The sequence below is a fragment of the Pygoscelis adeliae genome, unplaced genomic scaffold (genome assembly GCF_000699105.1).
Source record: "Pygoscelis adeliae isolate BGI_AS28 unplaced genomic scaffold, ASM69910v1 Scaffold121, whole genome shotgun sequence".
Taxonomy (NCBI): Eukaryota; Metazoa; Chordata; class Aves; order Sphenisciformes; family Spheniscidae; genus Pygoscelis; species Pygoscelis adeliae.
This window is the reverse complement of record NW_008824359.1, coordinates 2580228-2604967: the sequence shown is the minus strand read 5'-3', so window position 1 is coordinate 2604967 and position 24740 is coordinate 2580228. Positions and strand designations below refer to the sequence as shown.

Sequence of the window (24740 nt, the reverse complement as noted above, 5' to 3'; positions counted from 1 at the left end):
AATGTCATGTGTATTTATTTCAAGGTAACTTATGAGTGTGAATTGCTACATACTTTTTAGATAACAGTCAGTGTGTGCTCATCAAGTTTACACAATTATAGCTACTAACCTTTTTATAAAATTGGAAAGCTTAGTTTAAAAGTTGCAGAAGGAGTCTGATATTTATGGTGATCTTCCATCTGGGTTTTTTTTTTCTTTTTAAAAATTATTTTCAAGCATATATGAGAAACTCGTGTGGAATTTGAAGTCTCAGCTGATTTAAGTCATCTTTATAGCTGAAAAGTCGGTATCTTTTATTATTATCCCCCAAATTTATATATCTGAAAGATGGGGATGGAAAATTGTCTATCTTCCGTATTAATTGCTTCCTTTTTTATTTTTCAACTTTGTGTATGGAATCAACTTTGTTCCTTGTTGCTGTATGGATCTTGTAAAAATATGTGTGCCAGCAGCGTTGAAAGAACATCAGAGGATAAAGAGAGAGAAACAAGGCAGGCTTCAGTTTTGGGATTTGGTGCTGCCAGAAGACCAATACAAAAATAGAGTAGAAAAGTGCAAATGGTGTAAGTCCTGGTGGGGAGGAGGAAGTCTGGTTAAAAAAAACTTGATTGAGAATAATTTAACTAAAGAATCGATTAATTAGCTTCTACCATGAACCATAAACCTTTATGTGGCAATACCTCAGTGCAACACGTTTTCCTATAGTGACTATAATTCTCTAAAAGAGTTTTCCCACTGGAATAATGTTTTACATTTTTTGAAAGATGGAACTATGGTGCTACAAAATACAGTGGCATATTAATGTCTTTTGCTGAGAGAGATGGAAAAATTTTAAATCTAATTTCTAGCTCAGGGGAAAACCCCAAACCATTAGTACTGCAAAAGACACAAGTATTAAGTCTCTCAGTATTTCATAATTATCAGATCTGTGTTTTTCAGTAATGATGATTAAGCAATTATAGGTAGCCACCTGTAGATATTTATGAAGCTAGGCTAAATTAAAATTCTAATGCTTTTTAATAGTTTTTTTACTCTTTCAGTTATATTAGTAAAATCATGAAACTCTAAAAAGTCTGAAACGTTTTTCTTGATAGTAAAAGTTCACATTTTTCCAAGAGTCCACAGTATGCTTTTTTAACACAGATTTCATCCTTTCCATATTCTACTCATGAAACATTTTTCTTTATACTGCTCATTTTCTCAGTCTGTAAAAGTTCAAAGTTGGTGATGTTCATCCAGTATAACAAAATTACTTCGCTATTAAAAAATAGATTCATGTAGACATATTAAAGTAAAAAAGGAAGAGAGAGGCTAGCCTGTTAAAATTGCACACGTACTTTAGATAATATTAAGGAGAAAGGAAGAACAATGACAGGCTTTTAACCCTGGGCTGAAAATACGCTATATATCGCACTATATAGTGAAAATGTAAGTCATTATAATCTCAATGTGGAATTAATTTCTTACTGTATTTCAATGTACCTGTACATAATTTCTTGGTACACAACACTGGCACTGGATTATGACCTGATACCTTTTGGCAGATGCTTTGTGGACCTTGACAATTAAGTATTACTGATTGGTTTTAGCTTCAGGCACGTTTGAAATATATGTAGCACAGCAATGCTATTTCATGGAAGATATTTTTGTTTTTGTGTGCACTAGGGTACTGTGGAGCTGACATAAAAGCACTTTGCACTGAGGCTGCCTTGATTGCCCTGAGACGACGCTATCCCCAGATTTATGTGAGCAGTCAGAAACTACAGCTTGATGTTTCTTCAGTAGTTCTCAGCGCACAGGATTTTTATCATGCAATGCAGAATATTGTGCCTGCTTCCCAACGTGCCGTGACATCTTCAGGACATGCGTTATCTCCCGTGATCAGACCACTGTTGGAACGTACCTTCACTAACCTTCTTGAGGTTTTACACAAAGTGTTTCCTCATGCTGAATTTAGCCAGGGTGACAAAAGTGAAGGTATGTGGTTTGGGGAATTTTTTGCAAATGCTGTTGCAATTTGGAAATATTTCACCTGGCTTTCTTGTATTGCTAGCCTTAAATCTGATGTGTATTTGGTTCAGTGTTGTTAGTACCTAAATACAATGTGCTTGGATGTTGCATAATTTTTTTTGCTGATTCAAAGTTGCTGTGGAATTTAATAAACTGACCTATATAGACCAAGATCCCGTAGGTTTGAGTGCCATCCGAAAAAAGGAGAACCCCCAAGTAATTTACAAATTAAATATGAGCAATAATGGGGCATGATCAGATGGCAGAACAAAAGAAAATAGTGAGATAATGTTGCTCAGTGTGTTACGACCTGAAATTGGTGCTCCTGTCCTGAGTGTCAATTAGCTGTCCCCAATCCTTTGCTTGTTGATGGCGCAGAAGCAGGCTGCAGAGTGCTATGGGGAGCTCGCAGCTCAGCAGGTGAGGCTGTGGTCAGCCGAGATACCTGAACCTATGTAATGGTCATCTGCTGGTTAAGGAGAAAGTCCTGAGGCTTCCCTCCCCTTGAACTGGCCTGATGCACTCCTGATCCTCTGAGTTGATTCTGCTGGCTTAGTAAGTGGAGAACTATTTGCTGTTTTGTCAAGTTGGCTTTTTGCCAAATTAGCAAGCAAAATCAGCTCACTAAGGGGTCAGATGTATGCCAGAACCCTGCTACAATTGGAGCAATGTGAGTGCATTGAGGAAGCAGGGAATAAGAAGGAATGTGACTGGCTGTTTTGACTGGCAGTGAGTCAATAGGTGCTGGCTTTTTTTTACCCAGCTGTTTGCTGAGACATACTTTAATAGTTACCCTGGTCATTTCTTGGAAGTTAATAGTATGAGACCTACTTATTCTGGCATACTATTTTCTACCATTCCTATCTGGGATCACCGTCCCCCTCCACGTAAACAGTACTTGTGGTTGTGTGTGATTAACTTGAAAATAGCCCAGTCATTAAAGGAAATCTGTGACAGCCATGACTTTCTTTTCATTCCTGTTCCAGAGCGTGCTTTCAGACTGCAGCCCAGGCAGCTTAAGCTGATCCTTGTGCTGGCTGCTGCAGTTCCTCCAGCCCAGCTGTGCATTTTTGCTCTATCCCTTGCACTTACTTTAGTACGTCAGGCCCTTTGTTAAACCATTTTAGCCAGCAAACTCATCCAAAATTGATGTATTTTTGCCAGGTTAGTTTTCTGCTGACTGTGGGATGGCTGGAGGTTTTAGCAAGTGTTGGAGTTGGCATGAGATGGGGCCTGGGAGCATGTGGCGGTGGGTAGGGGGAAGTGAGCTGGCTTGCAGCTGCAGTTAGATCGTATTAGGCTCCCTCGATCATACTAGGCTCTTGTAACCGAAATTGTTTAAGATGCTTAAGTCTCTTTGTATACTGTTAACCTGTTGGTAATGCCTGATTTTGAGGTTGTCATTATTGCTGAAGAAGTGAATTAGGTGTCCCTGTGTTTGTTGTAAAGTTCTAGTTCAGAATAATTTCTTTGGTTACATTCTTTACATTGCTATTTATTTCTGCTCGTTATTGCTAACAAAGTGAGCTTGGAAGCATTCTTTGAGTTAAATAGTAGTTTTACTAGATAATTGTGCTGCTATGGTTACTTTTAAATGTTTGTAGATAATTGATTTTGAAGATAGAAGAACTAAGGGTTTTTTTGAAGTTTCTTCTGTACCTTAGTTTTTCTTCTTACTCCGTTAAACCCAAGAAAATATTGAATAATAAGCTTAATCTGTGTTAAAAACAGCAAAATCCACTTTCACATACAATGATTTTAAATTTAAATGTAGATTACACACTAGGGCTTCAGTTTTTCTTTAATTCAGAGCTAGGTATATGGCAGATGCTTACTGGTGTACTCACAATCTGCAAATCTAGTTTTCTACATGTCTTTGCAGTTCACTAATGATTCCTGTTTCTCGTAATTCAGTGACTCAGGTGCTCAAGCAATGTCACTGAGTCTTGCTGCTTGGGATTAAAAGATGGGCTGACTTTTTTAATAATTATATTTTTTAGGAAGCAAAAGCTGTGTCCAGTGCATGAGCATAGGACATACCCTATGGGTCTACATTTAGTATAACAAAAATTCTGCCTGTTTAGGGACTGCAGTGAGCCAAGAATTAGGAGGCCTGTGTCCAGCTGATTTGAAGGCCTCTATCCTTGCCCAGAGCTGAATGTCCAGCAGTTTCTGACCTGCTTTTTCTTGCTATGGACTAGCTTTTGGCCACTGGTTGGGGTCTGCAGGCCTTTTTTATCTTTGCTCCCTGAGGAATGATTGTCAGGTGTGCGACTGCATCGTGCCTTGCCAAGGGCATGATGAGGACACATCCTCATCCCATACCAGTAGAATATTATTCCTGCCCAGCCTACTCTGAATCCAGTTTCTTAATCACACAGCCAGCTAAGGGAACCTCTGCTGTCTCTCATCAATTTTTCCTGGGATCGTATGTCTAGATGCATAGCCCTCAGATGGCATCTCCATCCAATGCTTAACGCTGCCTTGAAGTTTAGTCTTTTGTCCCATGGTAGTGGTTTGTAATCAGTGTAGCAGTACCTGTGCCATGGCTTCATGTAAATCAGGCAAATCGTGTGGTGGGTCGTATGTTTGAGAATAACACTTAGATCTCTCTGCATTTCATACTTTCATTTCACAGCAGTCCATTTTTCTAAGTAGCTCTGGCCAACTTGAGCTACTGTTAGGAGGTCCGGTGTTTGCCCTGAGCAGCAGTGTGCTGCAGTGACTCTGCGCTGCTCTCAGAAATGCTGCCCATCCATCACAGAGCGTTTTGTTCCTCAGGAGACCTGGCTTCTGCACTGCTCTTACTGTACAGCTGAGTGGCTGTGACCATTTTCATCCCATTGTTGCAGACTGATTTCTCTATGGGAATGAGAATGAGTGGTTTGCTTAGGGTAACATCAACTAAACTCTTTTCCTGGGCCAAATAAAGATCTTGTCGCAGTTTATTTCCCATTATCAAATTGCAGCAGTCTACTCTTAATCCCGTTGCAGCTCTGATAGCTAATTTAGCTGTACCTGATTTTCAGTTGTCAACTGGTGGTTTTGGTTTAGTGCCATATTTGTATTTTTTGCAGTTGTTTGTCCCTGCAGTCTGTCTTTTGAATGTAATCAGTCTTTTAGCTTTTTGTTTCTGAATGTCTATATAGAAAGTACTCAGTTCATTATGCTACTATATTAGCAAAGAAATTAAAATAGGTTAAGGTATAGTATATGAACATGGAATGAATTGAACTGATTTTGATAAAAAGTAATTTGATATTCTTTGGCAGATTATCAGAGGGTGGAAAACAATTCTTCATAAACATATACATTATCTAGGTAGTCGTGCTGAGAATAATTTGGAAGAAGTGTACCTGTAAAAATTTGGGCACTTAGAACAAATAAATAAGTACAAAATTCTATGTAGTCTGAGGAATTACAGATTTTCTAACTTTAACCTTGAAAAGTCTCTAGCTGTGAAATAAAACGAAAGGAAGCATTTCATAACAAGTTAAACATTTGTCGTAGTCATGAAGTTTTTCTGCTTGATGGTTTAAAAAAATAAATTGTAATTATGATTAGACTTCTACAATATTTACTTTGTTTTGGTTTTTGAAGTAATAAGTACTTACTATTCTGTGTTCTGATACTTAGACAGTTTTAATTCATTTTTTCTACATTTGAAAATGTGTTATAATTTACAGGAAGAAAATAGTAATGTCTTTTCTTGCTTGTGCATGTACTTAGAAGTGATAAGGTTCTAATTAATATATTTCTTGGAACAGATGTACCAAGTCTAATACTAGATGATAGTGAAGATGAGAATGCTTCATCAATTTTTGAGACGAGCTGTCACTCAGGATCACCAAAGAAACAGTCATCAGCTGCTATACATAAACCCTACCTTCATTTTACAATGTGAGTGTTTCTCTAAATGCATATAACCAGATAGATAAAACCATGAAATTCTTACATCAGGAGAGGTAACAAAGATGATCTTTTGCTTTGTGGTGGCAATGGTGTTCTGCAATAGAAACATGTAAGTGTATGGACAAGAGTTTTAGATATGTGAATGGTCTTAGGAAAGGCCACATCCTAGACACAGTAATCAGAAATATGTTGCAACAGACAGGTGTAGCTTAGAAGTAATGATGTTAACAGCAATTCTTAATTGTAACAAGGCATTTTGATTTGAAAGATTAAGAACTGGGAAGAGAGGTATGTAGGAATATTTTGGAGGGATCGTTTGCTTTTTCTTGGTCTAAAGTATTGTTGAGCTTCAGTATATGCAGCTGTTTGGATGCATTATATAATTAATGCATTCAGCATTTCTAACATTTTTTTCATTGCTTTTCATGGAAAATGTCAGGAAAATGGGAATTTAGAAAGTGTGTGAAATTTGGAAGAGTCTTTCTTGTATGAATTGGACTGGTTACAGTAATTAACAATAACAAACTAATAAACTAACATTTCTTTGTTTTGTATTAAGAATAGTTTTAGACTACTTTATGTGATGGGTTCTGCAGGGAGTTTGCTAAATAAAGAAAATGATGTTAGGAAAACTGTTCAGTAGTAGTACTGTTTAGTAGAGCCATCTTGTGGAAGACTGCTAAAAGTTTTGTGCTAAAAGAGTGATGCCAGAACAGCATTTATGGAAATCTAAGCTTAGGGATTTAAGTTCAAGTAGTTTGAGGTACATAATCAAGTATTTTAATGCTGGACTTAAGCTTTTGTTGTAAGGGCGGGAGGGGGAACCCAAAACCAAAACAACAATATATGTTTGTGTGGATGTGTGTCTAAAGAAAACAATCTCGAAGAGTATGTTTATTTTTGTAAAGTATGTAAGCCTCCCTTAATCTGTCTTTCTGAGCATTTTTGATTGCTATCTGTGTGTGTGCAACCTCCACCAGCAGAACTGAAAAGCCAAAGGTCAGCTTCATAGCTGTTACAAAATATTTAACCTGAAATAAAACCAGCCAGTCTTGTTTCACTGCCCGAGCTGATTGATGTGCAGATAAAAATGCCTTAATGAGAGAAAATGCAAATTAATTAAAAAACTTCCTTGTTTCATAATCAATTTTCTATAAATGGAAAATACTTTTAATGGAAAAACCTAATGTTTCTCTCTTCATGTCTCACTCGTCTCCAAAACAGGGCAAAAAAACCCTAAAACAAACAAACAACCCCCCCCCAAATCCTTGTATGGACTCTTTAGGATTTCTTCTCAACAATGAAAACAAATAAGTTTACTGTTGCAGTTTTTCCTTTAAAATCTTTCTTCTGTCTGGAAATCTACTAAATAGAAGCGTCATGAATATGCTAAAATAGAAGATGAATAGTGATTTTATTCAATCCTACTTCAGGTCGTATTTCTTAAACAAGCAAACTATTGAAATGTTAGGTGGTTCTGGGAAATCCTGGGTAGCACTTTAAGGGATGAATGTATTGACCTGGGATTCCTGAGGCTGCTGACGAGATACTTTGGTAGTTAGGACTTAACTAGACATGATTAAATAGGTATCTTCACTGGAAGTCCTTTAAGTCTTTTTATGTGATCAAGGAATTGTTTTTAAATAAACTGCTTATAATAAAAGTTTTCATGAATATAATATATGCATAGCTTTGCACAGATGAGTTTGAATTAAATCGTGAAATCAAAGAATAGATAAAGCTCGGGTTACTGAGACTTGTAGTAGTATTGAGGTATACTAGAGTTAGTTGACTCTTTTAAGGCTGTTGTAGGAAACTATTATCCATTACTGAAGGTCTTTTGGATTCTAAAAAAAATCTTATTTTATATATCCATCCATTAATAACATCAGCATGTTAATTGTGTTTTGTAACTGTTGTGTTGCTGCAGGTCAGCTTATCACCAGCCAACCTCTTACAGACCAAGATTACTGCTATCTGGAGAGAGAGGTTCGGGTCAGACTTCGCACCTTGCTCCAGCACTATTGCACACTCTTGAAAAATTCTCTGTACACAGGCTAGATCTGCCAGCACTTTATTCAGTCAGTGCCAAAACGCCTGAAGAATCGTGTGCACAGGTGACATTTCAGATTCTCTTGTAATGAGTAAATTATGTAATTCTGGAACAGGATTAGTTGCATCAATATAAAGGCAGCTAACTGGAATGTAACTTAAAAGCCAGGTTTTCATAGGCTCCTTCTATTTTCATGTTTAAAAGAAAGGGGTCTCTAGAGGGTGATAGAGATCTCTCTGCTGACTAGTGAGAGTAATTACATTTTTAACTTGCCCCCTCAGTCACATACCTAATGTCAAGTAAGCTTAATCTGGGTATTTGGTTCCTGATTTTCATTTTATTAACTTGTGTATGAATTGGTGTGCTGTAGTTCTAGGTTCATTTACTTAGTTTAAAATGTTTTAGGTTTCAGAACAGTTTATGGTGGATTTTGCATGGATTGCAAACCAGTTTAATTTTCATCTTGGATGTTCAGTCTTAGCAAGTTTTTAAAACTTACATGACAAGTAGTTGTTTTGTAGTCTCCCTAGCACATTGATGTAAAATAATTGAATGATACAGCTAACAGTCACAAACACTTGTTTAGAAAGCCTTTATCATTAGATAATTTTATTTTACTGGAGCATTTGTATATCAAATACCACAAACATGAGTCATTTCCTAGTCCACAAGAATTTTATTACTCACAAGTGATAATAACAATTAGTTCCTTAGTTTAAATACCACTGTTTCTTTTAATTAGATCTTTCGTGAAGCTCGAAGAACAGTACCAAGTATTGTTTACATGCCTCATATTGGTGATTGGTGGGAAGCTGTCAGTGAAACTGTGAGAGCTACTTTTCTAACTTTGCTGCAAGATATACCATCTTTCTCCCCTATATTTCTGCTGTCTACCTCTGAGTCCATGTATAGTGAATTGCCTGAAGAGGTAAGTTCCTTGTGGAAGGAGGCGTTGTTAGGGAGGTATGTGCCTCTTCAGAATGTTTTGATCATGTAAAAACATTCTGTTTTGCACTGGTTTTCTAACTTAATTTAAAATATGTCAAACTGAAAATACAATATTAATTAAATGTTTGTCATTTTCTTTAATGAGGGATGTACATCCGTATTACCAATTTTCATAATTGCCATGCTACTTTGCTGAGAAGACAAAATTGTTCATTTTGTCAGTTGTTCATTTTGACAAATTACCCCAGTGTAATTAAATGCAGATTTAGTCTAAAGGCCTAACCTTTAGCTTTATATCCTCTGAGGTTCAGGATGGGGGAGGGAAGTTCTTGTTTTTTTCCTCAACATTTTCTTTGATTTTTTTTTTTCCTCCTGCCCGTTCTCCTCTTCACTGCAGAGATGGTCACTGTTAGGATCATGGGATACTGCAAGTTTAGTTACTACAGAAAATTCAGTGAGAAGTACGAGTAGTTGTTTTTCCTAGGCTGTGTACACAGCTTTGGGTGGAGTTTACTATCTTCTCTCCTGTGGCTAATTTTGAAAAGTTTGTGACTAGTGTTTTAATACGGTCATTAATCATGTATTTTTGGGGGCTCAATTTTCATATGGCTTTTTTTTTTTAGGTGAAATGTATTTTCAGAATCCAGTATGAAGAGGTTTTTTATATTCAAAGACCAAGTGAAGAAGACAGATTGCGATTTTTCAAAGGGTTAATTCTTGATGAGGCAGCAATGCCCCCACCAAGAAGGAAACAGGCTGGTAAACTAAGTTACAATAAAACCAATAATAATGTGATCTGAATGTTTTCTCGTCATATTTTCCTTTTTCAAAAGGTGTGGGTAAATGACAGGTAGTGTAATTAGCATTTGACAGTGTTAATCAGTGCCCAGAATAAATTTCGTGCATTACAGTTACCAGTTTTGGAAAACGGAGAGCTGTGGGGTTAAGGATGCAGTGATAGATCAATGAGGCAGATTAAATATATAATGAAATTTGGAGTGGCATAATCCCAAGAGCCACTATGTTGTTAATATTTCCATTGTCTGACTTCTTGTTTTTTCCCTAGCTCTTCGTGCTCTGGAAGTTCTTCCTCTTGCACTGCCATGTCCTGCCCGTGAGCTGTCAGAAGCAGAAAAACAGCGAATGGAGGACCAGGAGGAGAACACATTGAGAGAGCTGCGGTTGTTTCTCAGGGATGTTACCAAGAGGCTGGCCACAGACAAACGCTTTAACATCTTCAGCAAACCGGTGGATATTGAAGAGGTCTTGTTTCAGTAATGTGCAAACAATGAAGTTGAAACTATTTAGAAAAAGAATATAAATTAAAAAAAGGAAATGGATAAGTTAATAAGAAAAATAGATGTTTGATCCATGATCTTTCCAATCTAAAATGCTGATTTTTAGCTGGTGAGATAGTCACAGCCTCATCTGTGGTGCAAGGAGTTGGAGCATGTTCTTTGGCTATACCAGTGACCTATTGAAAAATCTTGTGCATTCCTGTCAATTTTATAGCTGAAATCAGCATTTAAAAATGCCACCACTCCTATCCCTACCTGTGCTCCTTAAATATTTGAAACCATAAATATAGTTCTTTAATAAAAGCGTTTACAACATTCTAATCCTATAGGCATGCTAATATTGGGAAAGTGATCCGTGTTCTATAATGTATTCAGCATTAGTGATATTGTTGAATAATTTCAGCAGTAATACTTGTGGATGCCATTAATCACAGATGGTAGCACATTATAAGGCATTAACTGGTCGATTATGGAGTGTGCACACCTAACTGATGAGACAGTTCGATCTGCAAATCTATTTTCAGGTGCTGCTATATGAATAGGATTGTGTTCGGCCTGACTTTGAGATCAGATGCTGGCCCAGTGCAAGCTTTGCAAGCTTACCAATTAAAAAAAAAAATGCTTAATTGCTTCTAAAGAGAAGCATCTCTTTTGGAAGACATTAATAGATGAATATGGGACGTTAGAAGTACGGCATTGTAAAAAGCAGATTTGTAGTGTTAATTCCATGCAGGATGGAACAGGCATCTTTTATGGGTCCGTGCAGTCCTCTCTTAATTTGAGCTTTCCATAGTGTTCTGTAACTGACTGGTTTTGAAAGACTGACAAGAGCTCTTTAACGTGGCAACGTACAGTGTGAGCATGGTCTAAGCAGTAACTTTGTTTGATTTTTCTTTTTTTTTTTTTTTTTTTAAATGAGACTGCTTGGGATGTCCCTTACTGTAGGAAACTCTTCATACTCATAGTAAAGGCAGTTTCTTTCCCCAAAGAACTTTTGCTCTAAATGTCCTGGTTCCGGCTGGGACAGAGTTAATTTTCCTCCTGCTAGCTGGTACAGTGCTGTGTTTTGGATTTAGCACGAGAATAATGTGATAACACACTGACATTTTAGTTGTTGCTAAGCAGTGCTTATACTAAGTCAAGGACTTTTCAGCTTCCCATGCTCTGCCAGTGAGGAGGTGCACAAGAAGCTGGGAGGGGGCACAGCCAGGACAGCTGACCCCAACCGGCCGAAGGGATATTCCATACCATGGGACGTCATGCTCAGTACATAAGCTGGGGGGCGTTGGCCGGGGGGGCAGCGATCACTGCTCAGGGACTGACTGGGTGTCAGTCGGTGGGTGGTGAGCAGTTGCATCACTTGTTTTTCCTGGGTTTTGTTCCTCTCTTTTTTGTTGTTCTCATTACAATTTATTTTATTTTATTTTATTTTATTCCAATTATATCCAACTGTTCTTATCTCAACCCATGAGTTTTCTTACTTTTGCCTTTCCAATTCTCTCCCCATCCCACTGGGTGGGGAGGGTGAGCGATTGGCTGTGTGGTGCTTGGTTGCCGGCTGGGATTAAACCATGGCACTAAATTTATGCGAATAAGGGCACATAAAGAAAGAACAAATTACCTTCCTTGTCTTGTAGATGGAGAATCAAAATGTGAATTTGTTATTTAAAGACTTGCCAAAACCCCTGCTAATATATCACAGCACTAGAAACTGAATGTAATCCTTTTCGTCCCACCTGGTGCATTTAAGCACCAGACTATCTTTTCCTTTTCTACAAGAGCCTGTCTGCTTGACTTTCTGAGAAAATGTGTTAAGTTCGTTCCACTCCTACTTGTGTTGCAGAGAATGCTGCTACGTGATAAGTCAAGGATTTTCCTGACTAATTCAGCAGCAATATTTACAGTTTCCAGTGAAGGTTCCTTCTGATGATGTGCTAACAAGAAAAGGAAGCCTGTGTCTTGGCTTTCCAATCACTGAACCAATTATCATCATGGTTTCATAGAGGGAGACAAAAAGAGATTTTTTGCCATTTTAATTTTTCATCATAAATTTCAATGTGTATATTTAAGGAATTAGGTGATAGACTGCTGTCCACTGAAGTAATGCATTAATGTTAGTTTATGTAGTACTATACTTTTGTATGAATGTCTACAGATACTTTATTAAAAAAAAAAAAAATCTTACGGAGCCGTTATGGCTTGATCTGAATATGTATTTAACTCTTCAGTATTTTGGCAGCCTACCATCTTACATAGGTGATTTCAAAAGGAAAAACGCAATACTGTTTCTGAGGCTGCCAGTATTTTTAATGGATTGTAGTCTTAATCACATTGAAACATTGACGTATAGGGTTTTTTTACTTGAAGTAAATAACAAATTCATAGATTTTTTTGCTGAACTTTGTTCCAGCAGCTGTGCTGATGCATTTGACTATGAAGCTTGAGCCCCTTACGGTACCATTAATTATGTGAAATACTTTTTAGTGTACCCTACTGGTTGCTAAATCTCCAGTTACGAGCTAAGCTCATAGTAAGCTGTGACCTCTGACACAAGGCTTTCTCTTTAGACTGCCCTTCTCTACAGTCTTCAGTCGATAAAGCCTGACTTTTTTGTTGAGCATGTGATTGAAGGAACTATTCAATAGAATATATTTAAAAGCTGATAATTTGACTGTTCATTTTAATAAATTTTCCTACAAGGTGAACAAAATATAGCTTCCCTAGTTTTTCCTAGGGTTTTGAGTTAGGCTGGTTGTTTTTGCCTTTCTAACCCGAGACAGTGTTAGAACACTATGAAAAAAAAAATCAGTCTAAATAAAATTAAAAATACATTTATGTTAAAATGTTTTGCCTCAAAAATACCATTAAATTAATTTTGAAAGATAAATTGGTGACCTAGTGAAGAAAAAGTAGCTTTGGAAGTCCTGTGTTTTATTTAGTCTGCTAGAACTTCCTTTTTCAACATAAATTCTTTTAGAAATTAAAATGTTTAGTTACATGTATTAGAGCTAAGCATGTGGAATGAATAAGACTATAAAGATGTGAAATTGGTGCTGTTCAAATGGAATGCATATGGTCCTGTGTCATTTCTGTATGCTATTTGTTTATAGGTTTCAGATTACCTTGAAGTCATCAAAGAGCCAATGGACCTATCAACAGTAATAACCAAAATTGATAAACACAACTACTTAACAGCCAAGGACTTCCTAACAGATATTGACCTGATCTGCAGCAATGCACTGGAGTACAATCCAGACAAAGATCCTGGAGGTAAGGACCTACTTCATTTTGGCCTACCTAAACCCAAAAGCCTGGTATTTAATCACATATATGGTTGCTATTCAGGCATTTAAATAAACTGCCTGCTATGTGATAATTAGGATAAGCAGGTCCTAAGGGTCTGTGCTTTTAGTATTCTGAGGTGTGCGGTGCACTGGGGGACATTGCAAGAGCAGGAGAACTACAGCATTGAGTTGTTTTCTAATAAATTAGGTTTTGTAGTTCCTTTTCAAATTTGATAGCTCCTTTTCAGTGAATAGACTTTGTATATGCAACAAAACCCCAACGTAATTTGGAGAGCTCTGTAGAGAATCCTGCACGCAGTCTGGCAGTGGCCTGCTTTATTTCCACATTGGCTTAGAACATGAAACTCACAGAAATTAAGAACTATGTTTTTGGGGATAGAAATAAAACAGGATAAATCATAGAATCATAGAATGGTTTGGGTTGGAAGGGACATTAAAGATCATCTAGTTCCAACCCCCCTGCCATGTGCAGGGACACCTTCCACTGGACCGGGTGGCTCAAAGCCCCATCCAACCTGGCCTTGAACACTTCCAGGGATGGGGCATCCACAACTTCTCTGGGCAACCTGTTCCAGTGCCTCACCACCCTCATAGTGAAGAATTTCTTCCTGATATCTAATCTAAATCTACCCTCTTTCAGTTTAAAGCCATTAGCCCTTGGCCTATCACTACAGGCCCTGGTAAAAAGTCCCTCTCCAGCTTTCTTGTAGGCCCCCTTCAGGCACTGGAAGGCTGCTAGTCCGCCTGTCTTCATAGGAGAGAGGTGTTCCAGCCCTCTGATCATCTTCGTGGCCCTGCTCTGGGCTCACTCCAACAGGTCCAAGTCTTTCTTATGTTGGGGGCCTCAGAACTGAATGTAGTACTGCAAGTTGGGGTCTCACGAGAGCGGAGTAGAGAGGGAGAATCCCCTCCCTCGACCTCCTGGTCATACTTCTTTTGATGCAGGCCCAGGATACGATTGGCCTTCTGGGCTGCAAGTGCACATTGCCGGGTCCTGTTGAGCTTCTCATCAACTAACACCCCCAAGTCCTTCTCCTCAGGGCTGCTCTCAGTCCATTCCCCACCCAGCCTGTATTTGTGCTTGGGATTGCCCTGCCCCATGTGCAGGACCTTGCACTTGTCTTTGTTGAACTTCATGAGGTTTGCACGGGCCCACCTCTTAAGCCTGTCCAGGTTCTGGATGGCATCCCTTCCCTCCAGTGTGCTGACCGCACCACACAGCTTGGTGTCATTGGCAAACTTGCTGAGGGTGCGCTCAATCTCACTGTCCATGTCGCCAACAAAGATGTTAAACAGCGCCGGTCTCAATACCCAACCCTGAGGAACGCCACTCATCACTGGTCTCCACTTGGACATCAAGCCATTGACCGCAACTCTTTGATTGTGTCCTGGTTTTGGCTGGGATAGAGTTAATTTTCTTCCTAATAGCTGGTATAGTGCTGTGTTTTGGATTTAGTATGAGAATAATAATAATAATAACCACAATAGAGTGGGACCATCCAGCCAATTCCTTATCCTTATCATCAGGCAAGGAAGTCAGTTGCAGCTGATTAGGAGAGATTAGAAGGTATTGTCTTGACAAAGTGTGATGTGATGCTTTCAATTAAAATGGAATTTGTAGATTGAAATGTATGTACAAGCTGTTCACACTCAAAACTAAGGAAAGAACATCTTGTGTACTCTGCTAGGGCCGCCTTATAGTGTACATTGCCAAAAGTAAGCCTTTCCATTGGCAGCTTCCAGAGTCACCAATAAAACAACAACAGCAGCAGCACCCTTTTAATGTAGTTGTATTTAATATAAGTGATACTTGGAAATCTGGGTCCATCTGCAAATGTAGTCCAATGCGTTAAAAAGTTTTTCATTAAATCTTGTGAAATCATTTTACCAGGTTAAAGCCTGATTTCCTGTATTTTTCTTGCTTTGCAAATTTTTGATTTTCTGAGGCATTTGCAAACGTCTCCTGTGTGGACTAGATACAGTATAGTCTGGTCAAGTAGTTATGCTTGTTTTTCACATTTGCCTTTTGAACCCAGTGCTGGTTCATATCTGTAGAAAATAAACTTTATTTCTTCAATTTATGATGCATTTTGTTTTACAACTAAAAAAAATACATTGATAAAATACAACAAAAGGCTTTCTGTCGTCTTGATAACACACTTTTGAGGACTTATAATGTGTGATTGACATGAACTAATCAAAGCCCTTGATGGACACTTGGGATTCTGAGTGTCTCTGAAGAGCGCCTGTTTAGAAGATGAGGACTATGAGACATACTTTCTGCAGGCGACTGACATATGTTTGTGACTTAGTGATGGGCTTTGGGAAAAACTGGCATTAACATACACCCTTTGTTCTCATTTTTAGGCCATTTGGATCTGTGGGCTTGGTTTTTCAATTCTAGGAAATGTAGTCTGAAGAGGTTTTTTTTAAGTTTTAGAGCAGGTGTTATGGGACTACAGACTTCTAAGGTCAGATCTGCTCAGGATCATAAACAACACAAGGCGCAGGTTCAGTGTGGCAGAAACAAAAAATAGCAAAGACAACTTGGGGAACATTTAGTGGCAGAAGTTTTCACTGAGCTTGTCCGAAGAGAAGGAGTCTTAAGAAGTATATGTAGGGAACCAAAATAGGGACATTTTAGTTTTCCTTGCTGTCATGACTGAGCTGGGATAAATGGATCTGGCTATTTCTAGGTTAAGTTTTGGACTGAAGTTCCTCATCATTGAGTAGGTAATGAAAGATAGTTCTGTCCTCTGCGTTGTCAACAATTGATGATGTGTTGCTCTTCTGGCATGCAAGAATTCTTGAGCCTTTGTATGAATACACTGCTGAAACAGCACATCAGGTCTATTCTGAGTAAGCATTACATACGTTCAGATGCATTAACTGAATATTAACCTATAAATGTTCACATTCTTTAAAGCTGGGCATGTATGCTTGCCTCTGCTTCATGCTTGAATTTGGAGAAGAATCATACCATACCTGCTTCTATCCTGTCATTCAGTTGGAAAGGCAATAGGTGTACCAGACTAGCTGGTTTTATATACGGTACAGATATTCAAAACTGGCTTCTTTTGGGTTTTTTATCCTGGTACTTTGCTATAAAAAGCAGTAAGATAGGTTATAGGTAAGTATAGTAAGATACGTTGGGTTTTTTTCCCCCTTTCCCTCCATTGTTTGACCAGGAAGTGTTCTTAAAGGCATAGAAACATAACCATTGTGTGTTAGACATAATCGTATTTGCCTCTTTGATGCACTGTCTGTGGGAAAGTCTTGCCCATCACAGGATATGAGGAAAGTAGTAGTTCAATTAAATACTCTTGATTTGAATTTTCTTTTTTTTTCTCTTTTTTTTCCTCTTTTGCGAGGGTGTCTTAAACTTTATTATCTGACCAACTTTTTGAAGTCTAATTTTGCAAAATTGCATCTGCAAAGAATGCAGTGTATTTTTTTGTGATCATAAAACATAATGCTTCACAAATATATGTGGGTAAAAATTTCTAGTTTCCGGTTGATTTAAGTGGCAGTACATGTCCCCAGAAAACCTATGTAGGGCTCATTTGAGCTGGATACTGGATATTCTTTTTCTAGAATTGTAAACCTTGTTTAATAAATGTTCACTGATATTCTTAATTGTTGTCTTTAGTGATTATTGAAACAGATTAAATCTGCTAATTGTATAATACGTTGTAGACATTAATGTTAATGTTTACTGTTGAAGTACCTCCATCAACTGGAAAAAGTAATTCAGTATGGATGAATTGACAAATATGTTTGTACTAAAAGCAAACAGTGAGTGTTGTAAGTCTCATTGAAAAGCAACATTCTAGATGTCAAATTTTTCTCCACATATGGGCTTACTAAGTTACAGTTACTTTTAAATTATTCCAACACTGTTGAAATTTGCTTTTGTGTGTTTCAAAGGTATGGGAACTGGTCTCTGAAAAAAATGTTTTTTCATGAGTCACATTTAGGCTTCCAGTGTGGGCAATATTTTTTCTTCTGTTCCCCAAATAGAGATGAAAAAGTAGCAAACTCGAGGCTTGTTTCTTGCCAGTTTTTCTGAATGGATTAAAATGAGAAATAGCTGTTCGATATAAGCAATGAAGTAATCTTTAGCACAATTTTGAATTTTCTAGCAGTTGTTAAGTAAAAATTTAGCAATAATTTAAGGTTTAAAAAAATAAACCAGGGGAGGAATATAAGCAAGCCAGGTCTACCTTACAGATTCAGGAGACGTCCAGTATGATTTTGAAGGCAGTATAACTGTATGAATGTTCCTAGACTCCAGTGGGTAAATTCATTCCTGGACAAGTCTCTTGTTGGTTTTGGGACTCTCTGCGCTGTACTCCCATTATACTGTGTAGATCTGCCTGTGGAAACTGGGTACACCTGCTGATTCTAGCAAGTTTCTAAGGATTGCAAGTTGATTTAGGTGTGTTCATCATTCACTGCTTGTATTTGTTTATAAATGCCACTAGTGATTAAAGTAACAATTTGCACTTCTGAAAACTCTTATATCTCTTAAAAAGCTGGGTTGTGATTTTTGAGCATGCTATGGTATTGATCCATCTACATTTTCATATATTTGTAATGTTTCCCAGTTACTTCTGTCTATATCAGTGTTGATATATATAATACAGAACAACATAGAAATGGTAAAGAATTTACATAATTGTGATAAAATTAACAAGTGTGCTGTCCTGTTTTCTAGATAAAATAATTAGACATAGAGCTTGTACTTTGAAGGACACTGCTCATGCTATCATCGCTGCTGAACTGGATCCAGAATTTAATAAGATGTGTGAAGAAATCAAGGAAGCAAGAAGAAAAAGAGGTATGTTTAACTTCATTTGTCATAACACAACATATATGGAATAGAAAACAGAATTTACAAATATCCATATAAAAATTTCAATTTAAGGTGAAGTATAGAATGCGTGTCAGACTCAGGCAGTGCACGTTAAAGGATGACTGAGCGTGAAACTTGTCTACTTTTTCCAACTGTGTGAGCTGGTCCAATAAGGCACCAACCTTCTTTACAAAAGAAGGATGCATTGCCTATTGGTACAAAAAGTATTGTGGAACATGGTGAAGAGATAAATGTTGGGATTGCTGTACTAACTGAAGATGTGGTGAAACCAGAGCTGTATTCTAAAAATGCCATGTAATGGCAGTGTAATAACAATTACGATTAGGCAGAAGGGCATTTAAAACAGCAGATTTTTAGTTCACCCTGGCATGTGTACAAGTGTACTTTTGGTGGTAATCTGTTGATTTTTTTGATTAAGAAACAACTATTACATCCACATTGAGGAGAGTATGAGGTTGACATTCTGATAGTCCAGAATCAGGAAATACAGCCCCCTACATTGGAGGACATCACTGACTTAGTTTTGTTTAAATTAGTGCAGTTGTTTTCAACTTGTAGTCCATAGACCTCCAAGTCTGTGGACAGCTTCTAAAGTGACCACAAAAGCTAATCAAAAGCCCAAACGTACTCCCAGTAGGGCTCTGTTTACATGAAAGATTCTGTACCTCCGTGGAAAATTTTTAAAGGTCTGACAGTTGAAAAAGGTTGAAAATCACTGAACTATAACATGAGAACAAAATTTCATGCTGATTTAGGGATTACTGATTTCAGTAATTCCAGCTTTACCTTGGCAAGTTGTTTCCTGCTTTGCCCCCTGCTTTGGTAAAAAACTGCATTATTTGATTTCTAGGTTGAATTTGGCTGGTCTTAACTTATAGCTGCTGGTTCTTGAAATACTTCTGTCAGTAGATTGAAGACCCTTTGTTAATAAATTTCTTTAAACTATCCAAGTATCTGTAGCCTTTCTCTTCTTCAGGTTAAAACGGATACAGTTCCTTTTATTTAACAGTTGGACTTGATGACCTTAAAGGTCTTTTCCAACCTAAGCGATTCTATGATTTTCCCATTCAGTCATGCATTTTTTTGTCTAATTCTGTACAAGCTTCCAATGTGCGTCTTGAATTGTGGATAAGAGAACCAATTGTAATTCACTGTGGTTGTAAAATAGAACTAATATAATGCCTTCATTTCTCCTCTGTACTTTTCTATTAGAAGTATAAGAATATTCACAATTCTGGCCTTAGTGTCATGCTGAGAGCTATGCTCAGTTAATTATCCATTATGAGTCCCCCATGATTGTTAAAGGTTATTGCTTCCGAGGTTAAAGTAGCTGTAAGAGCTCTTTGTTACAGAGAGTGACTTGTAAGTAGCTTGCAAGTCTCCCAAGAGGTGACTAGAACGCTGCCCTTCTTTTTGTGGCAGTGACCAAGTAATACATATTTCTGGGGGCAAAACCTGCAGCCCCTGTTGAATAAGGTGGATTTTCAGAAGTCATAATTAAGGCTGATGGTGTCATGCAATGAACTTGTTAAATCAGAAAAAGAAGATTCTATTGATGTCAGATGCTGGTTAGTGGACCTTCAGATACAGGTAGGTGACTAGCAGTACCAGTTTGTGAGTGACAACAGCTCACGTACAATAATGGACGGATTTCAAAGTGCATTCTAGGCATTGGCATGGAAACTGTTACAGCATCACAGATACCTGCAAGTCACATTTCAAAGATGCTCATGCATTTGGACCACATTGTGGTGGTTTCAAGAACAAATGAGCTCTACAGTTGGTCCAGCTGCAGCGTGTGGAAGGCTGAGATCACTTACTGGATTAGCAAGGACAGAAGATTTGAAATGCATGGAAGAAACTTTGTTAGATTAACTGGTTATGAATGAAGAAATATATCAAGCTCTTGAGGTCTGAGGAAACCTCATGCTGTAAGGCAAGCGCAAGAGATTGTCCTATCCCTAGATCAGGAGTTGTGTCAAAGATTGTGGTGTAGAACATCAAGAAGATGGCACTTCAGGCATGTAGTCTCGGCACTGGTCATTGTAATGGATGAAGGGATGTGAATGCTGATCAACCTTGCCATTACTCCCATTTTGCTCTACAGAATATGCTCAGCAAGACAGCAGATCAGCAAAATCACAGTGCATCTATTGGTCTAGACTTTGACATGTATCCCGTTTTGGAACATTTTGGACAAGGGACGACAAAGGCGTATACTTGCATTTTCTTCTTTTGATTGGATGTCCACAAGGTTATTAAGGGATTTCTGGTTTCTTCTTTGGATTGATTACCAGATGGTCAGGTATAGAAGCGATCCCCTGATCCTCCTCCTTCCCCTCTGCTTCGTAATAAGAGTATATTTTGAAATAATGGAATGTTTCAATGAGGAAATACTTGGGGAAAACCGTGTAAGCAGTGTAAACTATGCCTTTTGCTGTCCAAAAGCTTTTTGCAACTGGTCACTTAAATGCAAGGGTGGTTGCTCATACCAGGCTGTTTTTCTGAGTGCAGCTACCCGATGAAATCATGCTGAATTGGGCAGCCAGCCTTGTTGGCTGATCAGTGTATGAGACTAAGTGGTGGGAATTGGACCCTTAAGTACTTCTCTTTAATATCAAAAAGAGACGTCCAAGCAAGGCCTTAAAATGAATGTTGAGAGTGATGTCATAGTGAGTGTCCTTCACTGTGTGATGCATAGCAAGCTTTTTTTCAGCTCTGAGTACCCTAAGCTTCTCTTTTCATCTTCCTTTAAAAGTGCCAGACTGGCGTGTGTACACTCTGACGGGGAAAAAAAAACAACCACCATTCAGTGTCCATGTTTCTCTGCATATATGTCTGGACTCAGCTTGATAAAGGATCCTACCTTCAAGCCTTGCCAGAATTAAAATTCTTAGCTTGCCAACAGCAGTGTTGTGAAAGAAGGGCAATAATGCAAACAGTGGGACTGTGGAAAAAAAAGTCCAGGTCATGCTGGACTGGAACCAGTGGTTCTTGGACTGAATATAAAACTTGCATTAATACCTGCTCAGAAGAGGTCAAGGTAATGTTGCAGTCACAGATTGAGTCAGAGTGGGTGGCTGTGGCCATCAGAAGGGAGATTTGTCTTCTGACAAAAAGAACATGCCCTGTACTTGGTTAGATCTTCGCCAACATTTTCTTGGCTACATTTGGAAAGACTTCAACATTCAACGTGAGATTTGGATGGAATTGAGCAAGCTGATCTGCATGAGGCTTCTCATAGATTCTCTGGAAATGTTATCAAGTGTTTCTGTCTCAGAATCACAGAGGAGTCTGGAAGGCAAATGACACATACTGTAGGCTTTTTAATCTTTACCCAGTTGAAAAGCCATTGATTTTCTGAATTGTGCCATGTATTAGCTCTTAATTTATTTCCAGGATACTGAAGATGAGGGTTAAGGCTAAAAAGCTCCATATCCATTTTCATGACAATTCTCTTGGCAAGTTATTTAGCAATCTGACATAGTTTTAAAATGGAAGGTATTTTCTATATCACTTTCTTTTTCCACAACTTTTCTGTTTTTTTTTGAAAGATCTGCTGTTTTTGTTTAGTACTGAGGCTGGTGACCAACCTCAAAAGAAGTACTGCAGTGTAACAGAATGATAAACTGTATAATGAAATTAGTATCTAGATGTTAAACTAGAATTTCTTGTTCTTGTATTACTGAGATGAGGTGCTGTTGAAAGATGGTAAATCTAAGGATAACAAGTTTTAAGTTGGTAAATTAAGAACAACGTATGCTAGGTTACTGGAATTTGCAGCTTCTTGTTGAAACCAGCAGATAACAAGGTAGAAGTGGTGGATGTTTTGAGTAATGAAATATGTTTGATACGCAGTTTAAAATATTTGTAATGGTATCTAGAAACTTACGCTCTAACTATTAACTGTTAGGTGAGAGTTCCTTTGTGAATCTTTTAATTTCTGCATCCATCAGTTTTAGAGCTTCTTGTCAGCTCTTGATCACTTGGTTCTGGTTACTATTGGAGACATGGTATGACATTTTGAAGATTGTTTTAGTGGATGGATAGGAAATTCTAGTTCACAAATATGAAACTTCAGAGATTCGTTTATGTCTTTAAAATGTGCTTAACCAAATGAAAGTTTGCATTTTTAGAATTTAATTTTAAAAAGTTATGAAATAGTAGAAGCTACGAGATGAACTTATATTACAGAAAGCAAACCAGACTTTGTTAAAAGCAGAATTGCATTTTCTTAATCTAAGAGCTCATATTGACTCTGAAATGGATCCATTTTACATGACATAGATCATGGTGACAATACAAGGTTTTTATTAAGATACTCTTTTTGATATGGCATACAATGCCATTATGAATTGCCACTTATTTTAAATAATTTGTTTAAAATGAGGAAAAATTGAAACTGTCAATAAGAATTTGCTTTATAGAGCAAATACAGATAGAAGAGTGCAATCTTTGGGGACCCAAGTGTTTAGAGACAGTCGTATTTTTCTAAGCCGTCAGAGCTGACAGTTTTAAGATCATGCAACCAGTAAGTTATTTTGTCAGTAGAAAACAAATATTCTTGATTCTAATCTCTGTTTTGAATGTCCAGCTAAATATTAATTGATGTGTTCTTATTGCAGCATGGTATTCCAAGTTTCTTTTAAAATTCAATAATTTTATGCAGCGTGGTTTATTTAAATAGGTATGGTTATCTTCTATATGCAGGCTTATCAGTAACAGCAGAACAAATAAATCCTCATGGTTCCACTGTACGGAAAACAGAAGCTAGAGTTGAAGAGGCTTTTCGGAACAAACAAAAACCCACAATGGCTGTGTGGCCCAACTCTGCAAATAAATGTGCATGTGAGTACCTTGGATGATAATTGTGCAAAATTAGAGGTACTTCCAATGGCAAACATTTCAAATGTCTCTCTACTACTGTTTACTGATTATTTCCAGAAGTAATTTGAGCATGAAACACGTGGAACTTTAGGAAATACTCTTTTTCTGACTACATGAAATCTCTGCCCAAGAAGTTACAAAGAAGCAGGATTTCTGTTTTTGTGATAAAGAATAACTGTTTTTCTAATGTAATATGAGTAATAAATTTTTATTTGTAAAAGACTATTTTCAGTATAAGACAGCTCTGATCCAATGAGAAGATCACTTTTATCTGTTTGATAAGTGTTAGGATTTGTTTACTCTGTGTGTGTATTCACAGGTACATTCCTACACGCTGCTTCATATTCTCTCACATGCACTATAGTTATTCACTTCCTATCTTCAGTGCATACGGTATCATGCTAAAAGTTAGAAAAGAGATTACAAATTTAACTGTATTTTCCTTTATGGTACCTGGTTTTCAATAGTCAGTACCCATTATTGGAGGATGTTAAGATACTCTCACTGCAGCTGCAGCCTGCTGAATTAGTCCAGCTAATCTAGATCTGTGAGGAGTGACTGTTTAACTGTGGTGAGGTAATCAGAGGCACTGCTAATTATTTTCAAGAGGTAAGTTGAGTAGAACAGGTAAATACACAACAACAAATATTTTTGTTATAAACAAAATAAAGACTATAAGAGAAAGTGAGTATGAGTGATACACTGATAGTTGTGCATGGCTTTCCCGCTGAAGATGTGGAATCCATTATTAATATATTATTAATAGCATTACCAATTATTACTTAATAGGCAAACTGATAGTTTGGAGCGGACTGATATTCATTGGTCTATGTGCTCTCCTTCATGGTGCTTTTCCTTGATGAGAAAGAGTTTTCTAGGCACGGTGATAACTGCCCAGAGATGAACATTGTTTATATATGAATGTGGTGTTGATTTCAAAGAGTTTAATTAATTAGAGGTGTATGGTTTTATTTCCTGAAGCTGTAATTTCTTCCGTTAAAGGAATTAAAGTCAATCGTACAGAGTTATGGTTTGAATAAATTGTTATGTAATAAATTGATGATGCGGATCCAAGCTGTTGTTTATTCATTTGGCAGCTTGTGCAAAAACAGAGAGAGGAGGGAAAGGATTCTCAAATTTTTTTTTTTTTTTTTGTTTCCAATGAAATACAAGATAGAGATTCTCACTCTGGCTGATCTACAGAGCACTTTCTGGGCTCTGAATGCTGTGCAGCAGACGGGAGGGTTTATAGACCTCCAAGCCAGACGTCTCTTGGGAAGAGAGCCATTACTGGTGACTTGTATAAAAAGAAGCTCTGGTACCTCTGCTCTCTTCTCCACTTAATGTTGTGGATGCAGTGGCAGTCGTTTGAAAACTAGAGCCATCGACTGAAAGAAACTGCCAGTGTTCCTGTGTGTAAACAAAAAAGAAGTTAGTGTTAGCACCATTCC

The 24740-nt window shown here is 37.6% G+C and overlaps 1 protein-coding gene across 1 annotated transcript in view; it reads left to right on the top strand.

Moving 5' to 3' along the window:
- ATAD2B (ATPase family, AAA domain containing 2B) overlaps positions 1-24740 on the top strand; it is an 83859-nt gene that overhangs the window by 42058 nt on the left and 17061 nt on the right. Inside the window, exons 16-24 of the mRNA XM_009319729.1 lie at positions 1666-1977; positions 5778-5910; positions 7853-8039; positions 8718-8903; positions 9547-9682; positions 9990-10186; positions 13332-13491; positions 18244-18366; positions 23113-23250. Of these exons, the coding sequence (XP_009318004.1) occupies positions 1666-1977; positions 5778-5910; positions 7853-8039; positions 8718-8903; positions 9547-9682; positions 9990-10186; positions 13332-13491; positions 18244-18366; positions 23113-23250 (1572 nt within the window). The remainder of the gene's footprint in view (positions 1-1665; positions 1978-5777; positions 5911-7852; positions 8040-8717; positions 8904-9546; positions 9683-9989; positions 10187-13331; positions 13492-18243; positions 18367-23112; positions 23251-24740) is intronic.